The sequence below is a fragment of the Mustela nigripes genome, chromosome 13 (genome assembly GCF_022355385.1).
Source record: "Mustela nigripes isolate SB6536 chromosome 13, MUSNIG.SB6536, whole genome shotgun sequence".
Classification (NCBI taxonomy): domain Eukaryota; kingdom Metazoa; phylum Chordata; class Mammalia; order Carnivora; family Mustelidae; genus Mustela; species Mustela nigripes.
The window spans coordinates 134,808,646-134,823,676 of record NC_081569.1 but is presented as its reverse complement, the minus strand read 5'-3'; the positions used below and the strand labels follow the sequence as shown (position 1 = coordinate 134,823,676).

The 15,031-nt window shown below is 41.2% G+C and overlaps 1 protein-coding gene across 7 annotated transcripts in view; it reads right to left on the bottom strand.

Moving 5' to 3' along the window:
* The window catches only part of UNC79 (unc-79 homolog, NALCN channel complex subunit), a 238,398-nt gene that overhangs the window by 63,045 nt on the left and 160,322 nt on the right, over positions 1-15,031 (bottom strand). For 5 of the 7 annotated variants that reach the window (XM_059373859.1, XM_059373863.1, XM_059373864.1 and 2 more), the window contains 3 exons: positions 9,152-9,259; positions 5,758-5,874; positions 3,043-3,126 (listed from right to left, as the gene is read on the bottom strand). In XM_059373859.1, coding sequence (XP_059229842.1) covers positions 3,043-3,126; positions 5,758-5,874; positions 9,152-9,259 — 309 coding nt within the window. The remainder of the gene's footprint in view (positions 1-3,042; positions 3,127-5,757; positions 5,875-9,151; positions 9,260-15,031) is intronic. The other 2 variants (XM_059373862.1, XM_059373866.1) reach the window with 1 other exon arrangement.

Here is a 15,031-nt window from a genome sequence, read left to right as displayed (position 1 = left end):
AAAAAAAAAAAAAAAAAAAAAAAAGAGTTGGACTCTCTTTGCTTCTTGACTTCAAAAAAAAAAAAAAATCAGAAAGAGTTCATTGTGCCAACAGCGGACGAAGACAATAGAAAAAGGGGGAAACGTATCCAAGAGCATCCTTAGGTGAGCTTACAATCTTTGTTTGCTAGGCATACATGGGAGCTGCCCTTACGGTCTCACGTTTCTAAAATCACAAATGCTTACCGACCCTAAAATGCTGCTAAATTGAGGTGGAAATAAGAGCCCAAACTCTACACACTTAAGCAAGGGGAGGGGTTTGAGCTAAGAAATATCACGACAGCTTTATACCTTGGAAATTAATATCATAAGCCCAAAGAAAAAGACTTTGTTTTTCAAACTGAAATACTTATGAATGAAAGATCAAGTGCTTTGAAGGAATCATCCAGCGACTTCAGCCAATCAACATCAGAGAGTTTAAAACTTTGGGTTTTGATGGCTTCAGAGAAACCTAAGGCAGGAATCTTGGCGACATGTTCTGGCAATGAGTAAACCTAGAAAGCCAGGGGATTGTTCTCTACCAAGAAAACCACCAGTGCCAGACGGAGGCAGGAAAGAAGGCAGAAAAACTCAGTGGTCATTGAAGAGTCTGTTTCTCATCAAGGAACTGGAAAAAGTGTTAAAAAACAAAATAAAATTATATGATCTTTCCTTAAATAAGAGAAAGATTAGATTCAGATTCAGAAAACCGGCTTTCAAAGGAAGTAACATCAAAATTTAGAAACCTAGCAAAGTGGGCAATGTATTTCACTCTGACGGAGAAAAAAATTGTACTGAAGCCTTTCAAGAATCAAGATACTGCCAGACTGTATATTCCCTTGACAGATCAAAGGCTCCAAAGTGTGTTTATGAGAAGCAGGGGATCTGCAGACTCGAACAGCAAGGAAAGTATCTAAAAAATTTCCTTATGTCACTTCCTAAGATCCCCAATGGGTATCTATATTCTACTACAATATTTACCAGCTATCTCTGACTAACACTCATTCCTACCTGTACCCCAGTTTATCACTAACAGTTGGATCTCCAACTGTTTCATCAAGAAAATGCTTTAAGTGGAAGCAACAGTATTTATTACAAGTGTAACTATACTTTGATTAATAATAGAAAAGGCAAGAACTGGGCCAAGATCAAAGGAGACATATTTAATTATTAAACACTAAGGTAAACAGCATGAAGTTGCTTCAAGCAACCAAAACACAGAAAGTTTAAATCTAATATTCCACATTTCTTGAACATTGACAGACCATGTCTACCAGATGTCAAAATGTCTATACTGAAAGTAGAAAAAGTCAGCTCAAAAGATGATGATAGATATAAAGTCTTACTGGAAACAAGGCACTGAAAGGAAAAAAATATATATTCTTGAGTTAAGTCTTTCAGAAGATTATCACCAATTACTATTAAACAGAATTCACAATTCAAGTCAAGAAAAAGGAAGGAATCAAAGTCATTTGGGTGGTTTCAAGCCAATAATTACCCAATACAAATGCCAAGAAACAGGTGTTTTTGACAATAATAGTACTGTGGTGTTGTTTATTCACATGACAACACAAAACATGTCATGCAGTATTTAAGGAAATCCTCTATAAAAGCTGGGGGGCGCTGGCTTCCCATGGCAACATTAGCTAAATTGCTGGATTTCTGAATATGGAGAATCATTTGGGAGAAGAGCAATGTAGACAAAGAGGGTGGGAAATGCAAAAGGCATCTATATACTTCAGCTACCTCTTGTTCTCGCTGAGTTACAATGAAACCTGCAACATTAAAAGCAGTCCCGTCATCCCCCAGTTGTGTGGCGGCACCACTACCCCGAGCGTACTCTGTATGGAACCAGGAACAGAAATAGAAGGTTCTTAGAAGCTTGGATAAAGAGGGGATCTCCTCCAAAATCCAGCTCCAAAGCCAGAGATTTTGACCAAAGCTCCTTTGGGAATCTTAGAGATAGGAGGCATTGTAAATGTTTTGGTTTGTTCAAAGGATGCGAGCGCCCATCCGTCCTTAGCTGCCTCAGTGGACTTCCCCAGTTTACTGTGAAAGCGTCTTTGTCTTTCTGCTTTTGTTCCCTTTGCCTGATTCCATTTCTGTGGCTGCTGACTTAGTCACTGGCTCGTGGAGAAGCAAGCACCAGAGTTGTTTGACCACTGACTTCTGCTCATAAAAGCTTTTCCTCGGCCCATAAATGAGAAGAGTCTCATCATCTACAGGGGTTAAAACTGCTACTTGTTGCCCAGTAAATGTCAGCAAAAGCTGAAGATAAATATCTCCTCATTTCTGAGGAAAATCACAAGAGTGGTAAGGTCCTAAATAATAAGTCTGTTTGATTGAGGTAAGTAGCTAAAAGAGGCAGTCATAGTTCATTTTTTGTTTTTTGTTTTTTGTGTTTTTGTTTTTTACAAAGGATCGCTGGAGCTCCTTTCTGAATTAAAAAAGAACAAAAGTAATGATTAGCCATGAGATGAATTTGGGAAAATACACATTCTGATGATCTTGGCGCAGATTTATAAATCAGCTTACTCTAATGGGCAGCATAATCCATGAGTATATTTTGTGCAGTTTCAGAATTTAGATTTCAAAGAAGCTATTCATCTATGATACCAACATTCTAGAATGAACCTAGATAAACTGGACCATGTTCAGAGAAGATACACAATAATATGGATGGCTGATATGCATTAAGAGGTATATCAAAGGACCCAGGGACATATGGTCTTGAGGAAATAAGCAAAATGTGGCTATTTTTCAAACATCTAAAAAATTAGGTGAGAGGCTAGACTCGTTTCAGGTGGTCCCAAACAGAAAGTCACAATAAGGAAGAACTTTCTGTTGATAATGTACAAAGAGGAGATGTCATGCATTCCCAGCCCCTGGAGGTGTTTGAGCAGAGGTTGGATCCACTTCATGGAGCTGCTTAAGAAGAGATTTCGGCAGCTGCTGGAGACCAGATGAGTGACATATACAGTGTCTCTCAGCTTGCGCAGTCTGAGATTCCATGACGCAACTCACCTCTCATTCTCAATGGCTGCCCCTCCAAGTCAGGGTTTAGGCACATGGGCACGTTGCACTGCCGTTTCCCAGGCTGTATCTGTTCTGTGGATAAAGAGAGCATTTCAGTCTTCAATGTGGTCAATTTAGCACAAGTCACAATACAAAGAATTTAACCAATAACCTCATGGGGCCAATTTTGGGGGTCACTGTTATTGTTGATTATTAATACATATAGGAAACATCCTAGATTTCAGGTAGGGTTGTCTGGGGTTTCACTACAAACCGGCCAGTCAGGTATATGCAATGTAATTAAAAGCAGGAGAGCATGAGAGCATCTAAAACTGTCAAAAAAAAAAAAAAAAAAAAAGTGTGGATTCTCTACCTCCCCACCGAGAAAGCTCAAATACCATTACCTCTTGATATGAAATGAAAAAACTGAAAGGCTAATGTCACAGCCATGAAATAAATGTTTTATGCACATCAGTAAATAAGCAATCATTTGGGGCAATAGCCAGAGAGGTCATACAGAAAACAGGTGAACAGGTGGCAAGAAAATGGCAGGTGTCTCGCTGAGGGCTGAGGGACAGGGGTGAGGTCAGCTGCTGAGAGCTGAAGGACAGGGGTGAGGGACAGGGGAAGACATGGAGGAGTGGGGCTTCTGGAACATCTGCTTCCTATGAAAGATGAGACAGAGAAGCAGCCATCAGATGAGCACGGATGGAGAAGAGGTAGGTATTCGGCGAGCAAGCAGGTGCATGCTGAGGTGAATGGATCATAACCTGTGTTTTAGACTGCCTCTCGCAGTGTCAACACAATTAGATTTGTCCCTTTGCAGACCATGAGTCACCGAATCGACATATGTGCTATAATGCGTCATGCCACCTAACACTGACTTACGCATTGATCGACTTTCCTGTGGTCTTAGATTTGGGGAGAACTTTTCGTGGCACTAATCAAACTTAGAGTATTGAGATGAAGCTCTAGTAGGACTTGGTGACTAGAGAACCAACTCAGAGAATGGAAAACAAGCCCAGGAAAACAGGTGAAAGATAATTGCACAGTATGTAAATGTCAAGTATTAACTGAGAAACCAGAGCGACATGAGTGAGTTTGGTTGAATGTGAAAAATTCAGTTAAATGGGTTATTTGGCATCACGTAGACTCTGTTTTTAGATTAAAATTTGGTTTGGAAATTGCGATCTATTTGCCTTTTTATAACTCTACTGAGTCAATCAAACTAGTTGGCAATCATAATCCAAATCTGAAATGATTAGCTTAGGCTGAGCTACTTGCTATAGAAAATAGAAGCATGGTAAAACAATCTTCGGAGCCCCAGGTCAACCTAAAAAAAGGTGGGCATTTAATTATCAGAGAACTAACCAACAAAGGCTCTCACACTCCGTTCCTCACATAGCTTCATCACTAAATAGAGAAACAGAGTCAGCCCTCTTTGGTGTGGATGGAATGACTCCACCCAGACCCCTCAGCTGTTGAGGCTGGTTACCCTGTCTTTCTCCTTGACCCTTGCCTGTTGGCTTTCGGACGTTCCATTATTCACTACCACTTATCACCTAAAGGAAGACACAACATGAAACCTTTAAACGTTAAGAACCCTTATAAAGGCTGGAGAGTTGAAACTATCTGTCAAACATAGGATTGGGTATTTTTGTGTGGGATTTAATTATTTAGCTCTCTTTTTTTGAAAAAAACAATGGATGGGGGAGATAATATAAAATGTATGTCAATATTATGGTTTTGAAAAAAATAAGTCTGTCGATAGTTCGGTTTTGTGGACGTCACAATTCCTGGTCATAAGGAAAGATATTACAGTGACAAGCTCACAGAACTATGGCCAGAAAGTACTAACCAAGATACTGAAATAGTCTGATCCAATGTTGGCCACTAGAGCCTATCACAGTAACAAACCATGACATTTTCATAGCGCACGTGTGTTGCAAAGGGCTTCCGCATGTGTAATCTTGCAACTCAAATGACCCATTTAATTACAAAAGAAAAAGAAAAAAGAAAAACCAAACACGAAAGACAGTCATTCCAGAGAACAGCGTTGTGGCAGGACTACTGGCTTGGAAAGGAGTACGTGTGCAGAACGCAGGAACAAGGTTCAGAAAATGCGGAGTGATCGTGTTTAAAATAGACACGTCGTGGTGATAAAGTCTTACTTTAAAACTGAGGTAAGATGCAGTCCCACTGTACGAGCATGCGGGTTTGTGGCTGCAAGCTGGTCACCCCGCTAACTAAAACACAGAGCTCATATTCCCAAACCTACCAGCAGACCACGACATCACTAAGCGGCCATAGTTAGTATTACTATTAATATGCCCTCACTTGGGGGGATGCTTCACAAAACAGAGACTATTGATAATCTGGTGTTTTTCATTTTGTTTCTGGTTTTTAATTTGCATCATGAGATCACAGATCCATTCCCTCCTTATGCACTGATATCGCTTAACCCCAGAGAGATAACCTAGCCTCTGGAATCTGGGTCTTAAACGACAAAGACTTGGACCAGCCCCAGTGGACAAAGAGGTGACTCTGGAACACTTGGAAAGTTTAAAGAGACTCAATCATCACCTTCCAGTTTTTTTTTTTTAATTACTTGAACCACAGAACACAAGAGAACATCTAATCCTTCACACGAGAGCAGAGGGGACACAAAGAAAGTGGCATTTAGCTAATCTGAGAGGTAAAACAAGAAGAAAAAGCTTGACCCACCAGTGTCCCAGTTGCTGATGTTATGGGGGGCGCTAGACTGATGTTCCAGCTGTCGCTTCATTAACTGGCTCATTGTCAGAGCTCCCAGGGATCCCCTTTTCATCTGCCTATACTGAGCTATATGGAGGAAATTAGGACATGATTACTAGGGGGAATAAATTTCCACTGCACACAAAGGCTCTACAAATCCATAAAGAATCTTAGATGAACCTTCATTGGCTATTTGCAATTGCTCCCGTCCAAGGGGAATACTAAGGCACACTGCTCTTCCAGGTGCCTGTCTTCCCTCAGTAAAGAATGAAAGAGTGCCTATGAGCACTTCTCTGTACTCTGTAAATATTTACTCCAGTTACAGCAATATGATTACTTTCATTTACCTTTTTTTTATTTATATACTTTATCTCATTCCAAAAAGGACTCAAGGCATATAATACTAGCTTAACTTTTTTTAATGGAGCTTGTGCATACATAGTTTCAGGCTTCATTATATCCCCATGAGGTCCCTCTGTGTGTGTGTGTGTGTGTGTGTGTGTGTGTGTATTTTGGAGCAAAATGACACATATCAACCCCAATTTTTCTTGAGAGAAATTAAAGTAGGTGATATGGTATTACTTGGGAGCCAACGAGCAAATGAGGTGGTCACAGAAACCGAAACATGCTGAAGACTCCAAAGTCAATGCTATTTTTAATCTCTATATGAGCCTCTGCCTACTGTTTAGGAAATGCAAATTGAATCACCTTCCACAAGTGTGTTCTAGTACAAATCTTTGTTTTAGAGAGCAGTAGTAACATTTTATCCTGCAATTAAGCATTGACAAATATCCCACTAGTGAAATGTCAAGCTATGAGCATTTCCAAACCAGAAAAATAGTTAAAAAAAAAAAAAATCCACTTCTACCAGTAGACCATTGGGTAAAAAATCAACCTGTCTCCTACCCTCCTATTCCTCTGTGGAAGAGTCCCATCAGTCCCTGACCCCAGCCCAGTGAGAAAAGCAGAGAATCACTAAGATGACTTTCTTGCATGATCCCAAACTCCTGGACACTGGAGAGCGTGTGGTTATTCACTCTCTCAGGAGGACAATTTCAGAAACTGAAGTTCTTTAAGGACATGCTCTATGAGCGGATGGTAGAAACCGGATGATTGTATGGCCCCTGGAAAGTCTTAAATGTTATATATAGGTTTCACAATCACTGTACCAAGACTGTAACTCGGTGAGATGTGAAATCAATTATAACATTTTTAATGTGATTAGCATGCTGTTTGATTCATGGTAGTCACGGCATGGTTAGCTACAAAATGATCAGCTAGCAAACTGATCCAAAGAGGGGAATGTTGACGGGAATTCTTATGTCTTGGAGTCCATGACTAAATTCACAATAATAGCTATGCCAACCAACACAGAAGATCTCTGATTCTTGTTGACTGGTGAAATTTACAGTGTTACGACCCACTTGAAATAGTGCAACTTCAGGTCAAATGCAAAAGCAGAAATCTTGTATGAGACTCAACCAATTTAAAAATGCGTATGCTCAAAGGAGGATTTAAAGCCTCTAGTGATTTCATAATTTCTCCGATTCTCAGTTGTGTGTGAAGATAGCACAGTTCCCTGAGAGTAAAAACCCTTAACCTTCAGCTCAGCGTGTGAGGTGCCCGGCATGATGTCTCCAAGAACACACCACCAACAACCATCGAATGCATGCTTGTAGTGGAGAGGAGGAGGAAGGTGGAAATCTAATGATGTATTCTGCTGACTCCAGAAAAGCAAGAGTCAGTCATGACTCTAGGATCATGAGACATTGGATACGCTTATTTCATGACACATGTAACTAGCACTGAAGATCGGCTGACTTAGTCACCCTATCTCAAATTACATCCAACTTGGAATTCTGATTAGAATTCACTATCTTCCTATTTTGGGAAATGATTCATATAAATGAGGAGGAGAAAATATACTTTCATGATTCTAGTATGGGGGCTTACCAATGGGTGTTCTATCATGTTATTAAACAGATTTTTATGATACGAGAACAATTAAATCCAAAAATAGCTGTTCTTCTTTGCTACCAAAAGGGCAAGTAACTCTCACTTGAAAGCACTTTCTTAGAATTTCTATAATCTCTATTATAAGTGAATTTGAGTTATTCTAAGGCAGTGTGTGACACCAAAAAAAGAGCACAGATTTGCCAATCAAACAGACCTGGTATCAATCCCTGTCTCTGTCACTTAGTAGCTACCCAACCTTAGGCAAGTCATTTAGCCTCTCCAACCTCTGTCTCCTAGTCTATACAATGGGGTCACTAATATTTGCCATGCAGGGCCGATGTCGGGACTGAGTAAAAGAACATGTGTGTAACCATTTGGCACAGTGCCCAGCACATGGTGAGTGTCAAATAAATGGGAACTATTATTAACTATTATGTCTATGAACTCCTCGAACAAGGGGTATCTCTTATTTTTTCACCTCGGATCCCCAGTGGCAAGCACAGTGCCCGGCACCCACGCAACACTTAATAAATAGTTGCTGAATGAATGAATGCATGAATGAATGACTCATGAAGATGACGATGTTATTCCATGCTATCAGTCCAGCATTTGAGCTAACATCTTTATCTGGTCTTTGGAATCACCCTCATTTGAAAAGATGGTCAAATGAAAATTAACTAGCTCCTCATGCAGCGTCTATAGGGAGCACAAAAGTGACCAGCAGGTGGCACGAGGGCTTGCAGGAGCTGTGCCTCCCAAGCTAAGGTCTCTCAATGGGTCCACCGAGGCAGGTGGACACCCTTACCTTCACCTCAACAGAACTCATGCTCCTCTAGGACAAAATCTAGGACCCAACCACAGAAGGCAGTTTCAAAATAGTTGCCCCCTGTAAAATTTCACGCCATTTTTATTTTCAGATCCAGAAGGACTGGATTCCATCATGACTCTGGGATCATGATCTATCTGTTATATTTATTTTGTGATAACCTAGATAATGTTTTTTCACTGATGGAAGTGATTCAAATAAAACAAAGGGGTTCAATGTAAAATTCTGTCGTGAACAATGCTTTTCACTTGTCCCAGAACTAGTTCCAAACCTTATGTTTAAGCTACTCATCGACAACACTTAGGTTTTTGGAATTATGAAATTCAGTGACTATTCCTTCACAGATTGGGATTCTTGGCCAATCAGTAATGTTACTGATGTATCAAACACTTGAGATGTTGACAGAACTGAGCCTATGCTTCAGGATCCCTGAGATCTTACTGCCAAGTGTCCCCCAGGAAGGTAGCATGACGTATATAAAGAAAAAACCCTGACCCCAGGAGTGTGAACACTGAAAACAATGTGGCACATATTGTTCCAAAACCAATGTAAAGGTGAAAAGATCACCGAGGGAATTCTTACTTGATATTGAGGAGTGGCTGCTTGTTTCTGGCACACCAGCTTCTAATGTAGGGGCAGACGAGGATTCCCGTGGCATTTCCAAAGTTGAAAGTCCTTTAGTAGAGGGATCTACAAACAGAAGTATTATTTAAAGTTCAAAACATTGATGAAAAACAAGTTCAAGAACCTTCTCCATATCTTTTGCTTCCTGACTAATACACCCATTCAAATCATTCTGTATGTTCTGGCCCTACCAATTACTTTAATGGAATTATATACACGCTGGTTTCCAAATTCCATTAAAGGTGTTTCCCCATTACATTCTGTATCTAGGGCTATGCCTCTCGGAGATTAACAAAAGCACAGTTACAGAGCTAAGGCCTGGAGCCAGGTGCTTCATCTTTCCAGAACTGAATTTCTTTTCATCTGTTACCTAAAGATGCTTACAGTTCATTCCACCTACATCATTCCACCACTCCACCTCTTCCTGGCAACTTGTTACTCATTAATTACATCTCAATTATACAGACGGTTCCTCCTCCAGAAGGTTCAAGGAACCCCTACTTCCCCCCAAAAAATACAAACGAAAAAATGGGTCATGTGATCCTCTTATGTAATCCCAGGACACACTGTCCTTAACCTTTCCCAAACTGGACACGCTCTAATGTCATTATCTATTGACTTGTCTAGAACCTGTGCTAAGCCATAAGTAATTTAGGAGCAGGGGCTCTTTCTAACTTGGAATAAATACAATGAATGCAGATTTTTATTATATTAGGTGAGCAAGAAATAGACTGTATCATTTGCTCCTTCTATTTGGCAAATGTATCTAAGAAGAAATATTTTCTGCATACACTATTGTCTTATGAATTCATCAACAATGGGAAACAAGCTGTCCCACACTATTCTAGGTAAAGATTGTCCTTTAAAACTCTGAGAAACAAACTGAGCGTTTTGGAGCGGAGGGGGAGGGGGGAAGTTGGGTGAGCCTGGTGGTGGGTATTAAGGAGGGCATGTATTGCATGGAGCACTGGGTGTGGTGCATAAACAATGAATTTTGGAACACTGAAAAAAAACTAAATTAAATTAAACTGAAAAAAAAAACTTTTACAAATTTTAATGGTTTATCATAGCATTCCCCTGCCCCCAAATTCTTGACAAATCTCCTGGCCATCTTAAGCAATACTGTACACTGAACAGATTGAGGTGCCTGGAGTTACCCTATAGGTGTCCGTGAATGTCCCATGTTATCTGGGGACACCTCCCTAAATGGCTTCAAGTTCTCAAGCTTCATGATGATTCTATCTCATTCTTTTCCTATTGTCAATTATTTTCCTGTCACAGAGCAAGTCACCATACATTCATGCATACATACAAACTGAAGTATGAAGATGTTATTCTGTCCTTTGGATGATCACTATACTTGTCAGAAATAAAAGTAAAATCAACCTTAAATAAGAGGCTGGGAGGAAAGCTTCCGAGCACTGATGTTGGAACATCAGTTTTGATTCTCAAAGGTCTTTCTGAATGGATATGGTTGCCAGAATAACCATGTTTTGATGGAAAAAAAATATATAACTGTTTTCTGAACCCTCTTGAGTAAACACAAAATAGCAACCTGTTTTAAATTACCTTAGTCACTAAGATATCAAACGTTAGGCTATTACTTTTCTCTTAGGTATTCTCCCCAAACCACTAGTTTAAAACATACACAGTCGAAAAAAAATTAGGATTAAATAAAAACATGCATAAATCACCTCTCTTCACACTCACCTGCCTCTGTTTCATGTATGTCACTCCTAGGGCATAATATTCTCACCAATAATGTAGAATGAGAAAGCTTGAAGCTCATTTTCTAGAATTCTTTGAAAGCTCATTGAGATTTTTAGAGTTTTGCTAGGCTAACTAAAATCTTTGCTATATCTTTAATTTTAAAGAAATGCCATTACTATAAGGTACTTGGTAATAATCATTAGTGTACAAAGATTCCATATGCCAGGCAATTTTTGCTCAGTCTTAAATCATTCTATGAAACCTTCCATTTGTAAACAGTTTAAGACAACAAAAATTGGAATAAACCTATACCTTAGCTTAAAATACTTTTATTAAGTTTTTATAGTGATGTGCAGAAAATGCTATAACCATTCATTCATTCATTCATTCACTCATCCGATATTTGCCGAAACTCTTCTAGGCACTTGGGATATAATCAGTGAACAAACTAGGCAAGAATCCTTTCATTTTAGTGCGGAGAGACAGAAAACAACATGCATAAAAGTAAAGTTGTATGTTAGAAGAGTAATTCTCTGTAGAACCGAGACAAGAAGGGATTCCAAGATGCCAGTCAGGGGTGAAAAGCTGGGGTGCGGTCCAGGTCTCATTGGGAATCTGGTGTTTGATCAAAGGATCGATAGAAGGGAGAGAGGGAACAGGTAGACTTGTGGGGAAAACAGTTTCTGGCTGAGGAAGCAGCCAGCGCAAAGGCTCTCAGGTGGAACCATGCGGGGAGTGTTCAAGAAATGGCAGAGGCCGCCACGGCTGTGTAGAAGCAATAGGGCAAGAGCCGCACACAATGAAGTCCGAGAGCTAATGAGAATCAAGACCACAGAGCACTCCAGAAATATCAAGGACCTGAGTTTTTACTATGAAAGAAATGGGGAACCAACTGGGAGTTTTAATCAGAGGAATGCTATCATCTCGTGTCTTAAAGGGTCACCCTAGCTGCTGTGTTGGGAAGATAGGATGCAGGCAGGGGACCAGTTAGGAAGCTACGATCACTGACCCGGTGAGAGGTGTGGGGGCTCAGAGCAGAGTGGAAGCGAGAGATAAAGTAGGAGGAAACCAGATTCTGGATATATTTTGAAGGTAGATTAAGGTGATCAGACGAAATGGAGGATGCCCAGTTAAAACTTGATTTCAGATAAACAGCAGATAGCTTTTTATAATGAGCACATCCCATGTAATACTTGATAGACACAGCTCCAATTCTTCACCCCTCCCTGAATCCATGCCCTTTGCCACATGACCTAGAAGTTCCCCTCTCATAAGAGGCAGGATATATTTCCCTCTTGACTTTGGGTTTGGCCAGGTGATTTGTTTTGGCTAAGGAAATGTTTACAGGCATACCACGACCAAAGGCTTGAAAAGTGCCCGTACGATTAGACTTGCTCTCTTGTGCCTTTGCCATCACCATGAGAAGATATTCCCAGGCTTCAGGGGTTCCAGGGAGGTTGGCCACCCACCCCAGCTCAGCCTAGATTAGCCAATACAGTGACCAAATGGACTTACCGTTACATGTTCTTAAGATGTTGTGCTTGTTACACAGCATTATTCCAGTAGTAGGCAACTGAGAGAGTTGTCTCAGCATACAGACAATATGTAAAATCATAAAACCAGATGAGATCACCCAGTGAGTGAGATCATCCCAGTGAGTGTAGAGAGAGGAATGAGACCCTAGGACACTCCCTCCTTAGAGAGATAAGGAGGAACCAACAAGAGATTTAGAAAGAGTGACCACTGAATAAGCAGAAAACCAAGAGAGTAAGGTATCCAGGAAGCCAAGCTAAGTGAGGAGATAAGAGCTAAGTACCGACTGCTGGAGGTCATCGGGCACCTTGACAAGTGATGTTTGGGCAAACCACTGGAGATGAAAACTTTTAGGAATGATGAATTCTTTTTAGAAAGAATAGAATGGGAGAAAATTGGAGATAATGATTGTATAGGCAACTGTTTAATACGTTTTGCTAAGAGGGGAGGAGCAAAATGAGATACTTGGAAGAATCAGGATCTAGAACTTTTTTTTTTTTTTTATGATTTTACTTATTTATTTGACAGAGACCACAAGCAGGCAGAGAGGCAGGCAGAGAGAGGAAGGGAAGCAGGCTCCCTGCTGAGCAGAGAGCCCGATGTAGGGCTCGATCCCAGGACCCTGAGATCATGACCTGAGCCGAAGGCAGAGGCTTTAACCCACTGAGCCACCCAGGCGCCCTAGAACTTTTTTAAAGAGAGAAATAAAATCATGTTCATATGCTCAAGTCAAGAATACCTTGTGGGGGGTGAATAACAGGGGTTGGGAGAGAAAGAAGGGAGAATTTCTGGGCCTATATCCCTGAGTAGGTAAGAGAAATGGAATCTTGTCAACATGTGAAAAAGCTGGCTGTAAACAGCAAAACTAGACAGTTCGCCTGTAGCCCCAGCCAGCTGTACAAGTGCAGATACTGGAAGGCAAGCCGATGAGGTAATAGGAGGCTATGGAAATTTCTGCTGATTATGTCAAACAAGAAGAGTTATCAGAAGTTTGGAAAGACAAGTAGCCGTGAAATAGTCACTCAGGAGAATGGAAATGGGAATGCACCAGGGAAATATAGTATTGTGGCCAGGTAGTTTAAGATTTCAGTTTAAGGCCAGCTGAGATTTATGGTCATGAATTTAAAATGAGACCAGTCAATATTGTTATGTGACTCTCCCCACTCACAATCGCCGGACAAGCGCAGATGCAGGTAGACGGAAAGGTGGATCTGACAAGGCGTGTGTTTGGCCAAGCAGGTCTGAAAGAGCAAAGGCCAAGAGGGTGCAGGGAGGGCTACACTCGCTGATGAGGAAGGAAGAGGAGAGGAAGCGCAAAGTAGGGAAGCGCATGAAAGGACAATACAGAGCTGTCCCGAGAGAGAGGAAATGGAAATCAGAGGATGGGAGGCATGAGAACGACATTGTGGAAAGGCTGCCCTTGTTGCTAAAGACAAGGTCTGCGTTATGACCATGGGAATGAATCACGGAGGGTGAAGGATAAAAACAAAGTCACCAAAGAAGGTGAGTTCAAGGAACTGAGACGCTGGAGCTTCAGAAGTGTCGTCTACTCTAATACTGGAATCAGTAAGAATTCAGGCAGAAACAGTTTAGACAAGAATGAAAAAAGAGCCAGGAGTCAAACTGTCACCAGATAATTGTCCTCAGGGGTCAGTAGTATGAGGTTCAGAACTGGATTTTTTTTTTTTAAGATTTTATTTATTTATTTGACAGAGAGAGAGAGAGAGATCCCAAGTAGGCAGAGAGGCAGGCAGAAAGAGAGAGAAGGAAGCAGGTTCCCTGCTGAGCAGAGAGCCCAATGCGGGGCTCGATCCCAGAACCCTGAGATCATGACCTGAGCCTAAAGCAGCGGCTTAACCCACTGAGCCACTCAGGTGTCCAGAACTGGATGTTTTTAGAGACAAGGTGGGAATGGTCTGAAACGGGCAGCGGTGAGCAAGGAAGGGGTCTACCCCTCACCCAAGCCCAAGGGCACGAGGCAGTGAGGAAAGCAGGGTCCCTGGGGGAGAGCCGAGTTTCCGCTAGACTAGGGCGTGAAAGGAGTCATCAGATGAGAGCATTTATGGGATTTTGCTCATGAAGGACAGAGGAAGAGTTCAGTAGTTAGCGTAAGGTAGGACGAAAGTTCAGAACAGAAGATATGCACAGCCTTATGGAAGTTAGAAGAATGACCTGGGCCTTCCTTCAGGGACTAACATGAACAGATGGAAGTGCAGTGTAATTGGACCTCTTGGCTCAAGGCAATCAGCAGCAGCAAGGCTCTGAGTTCGGAAGGACCAGAAGTCGTAGCTGTCTGGGCCTCCCTTTACTCTAGCGATAGAGACAAGAGGGTCTAGAGAGGCCTGTGTCTTCCTCTGAGGCCAGGCCTTCTTCCAGCATCAGTGAGGGAGGGACGGTAAGTCAGTGTGTCTGTGAGAGCTGGGACAGATACAGATACAAAACTATTCTGACAGAATCACATATATTATAAACATGTTAAAGACATCATAATTATCAGATGCTTTCCTCTTGTTCTGATAGCAAGTGTATTAATAGGAAACCAATCTCTTCCCTGGTAGCCTGGGGAACAATCTGACAAACGATGGATAAAGGAAG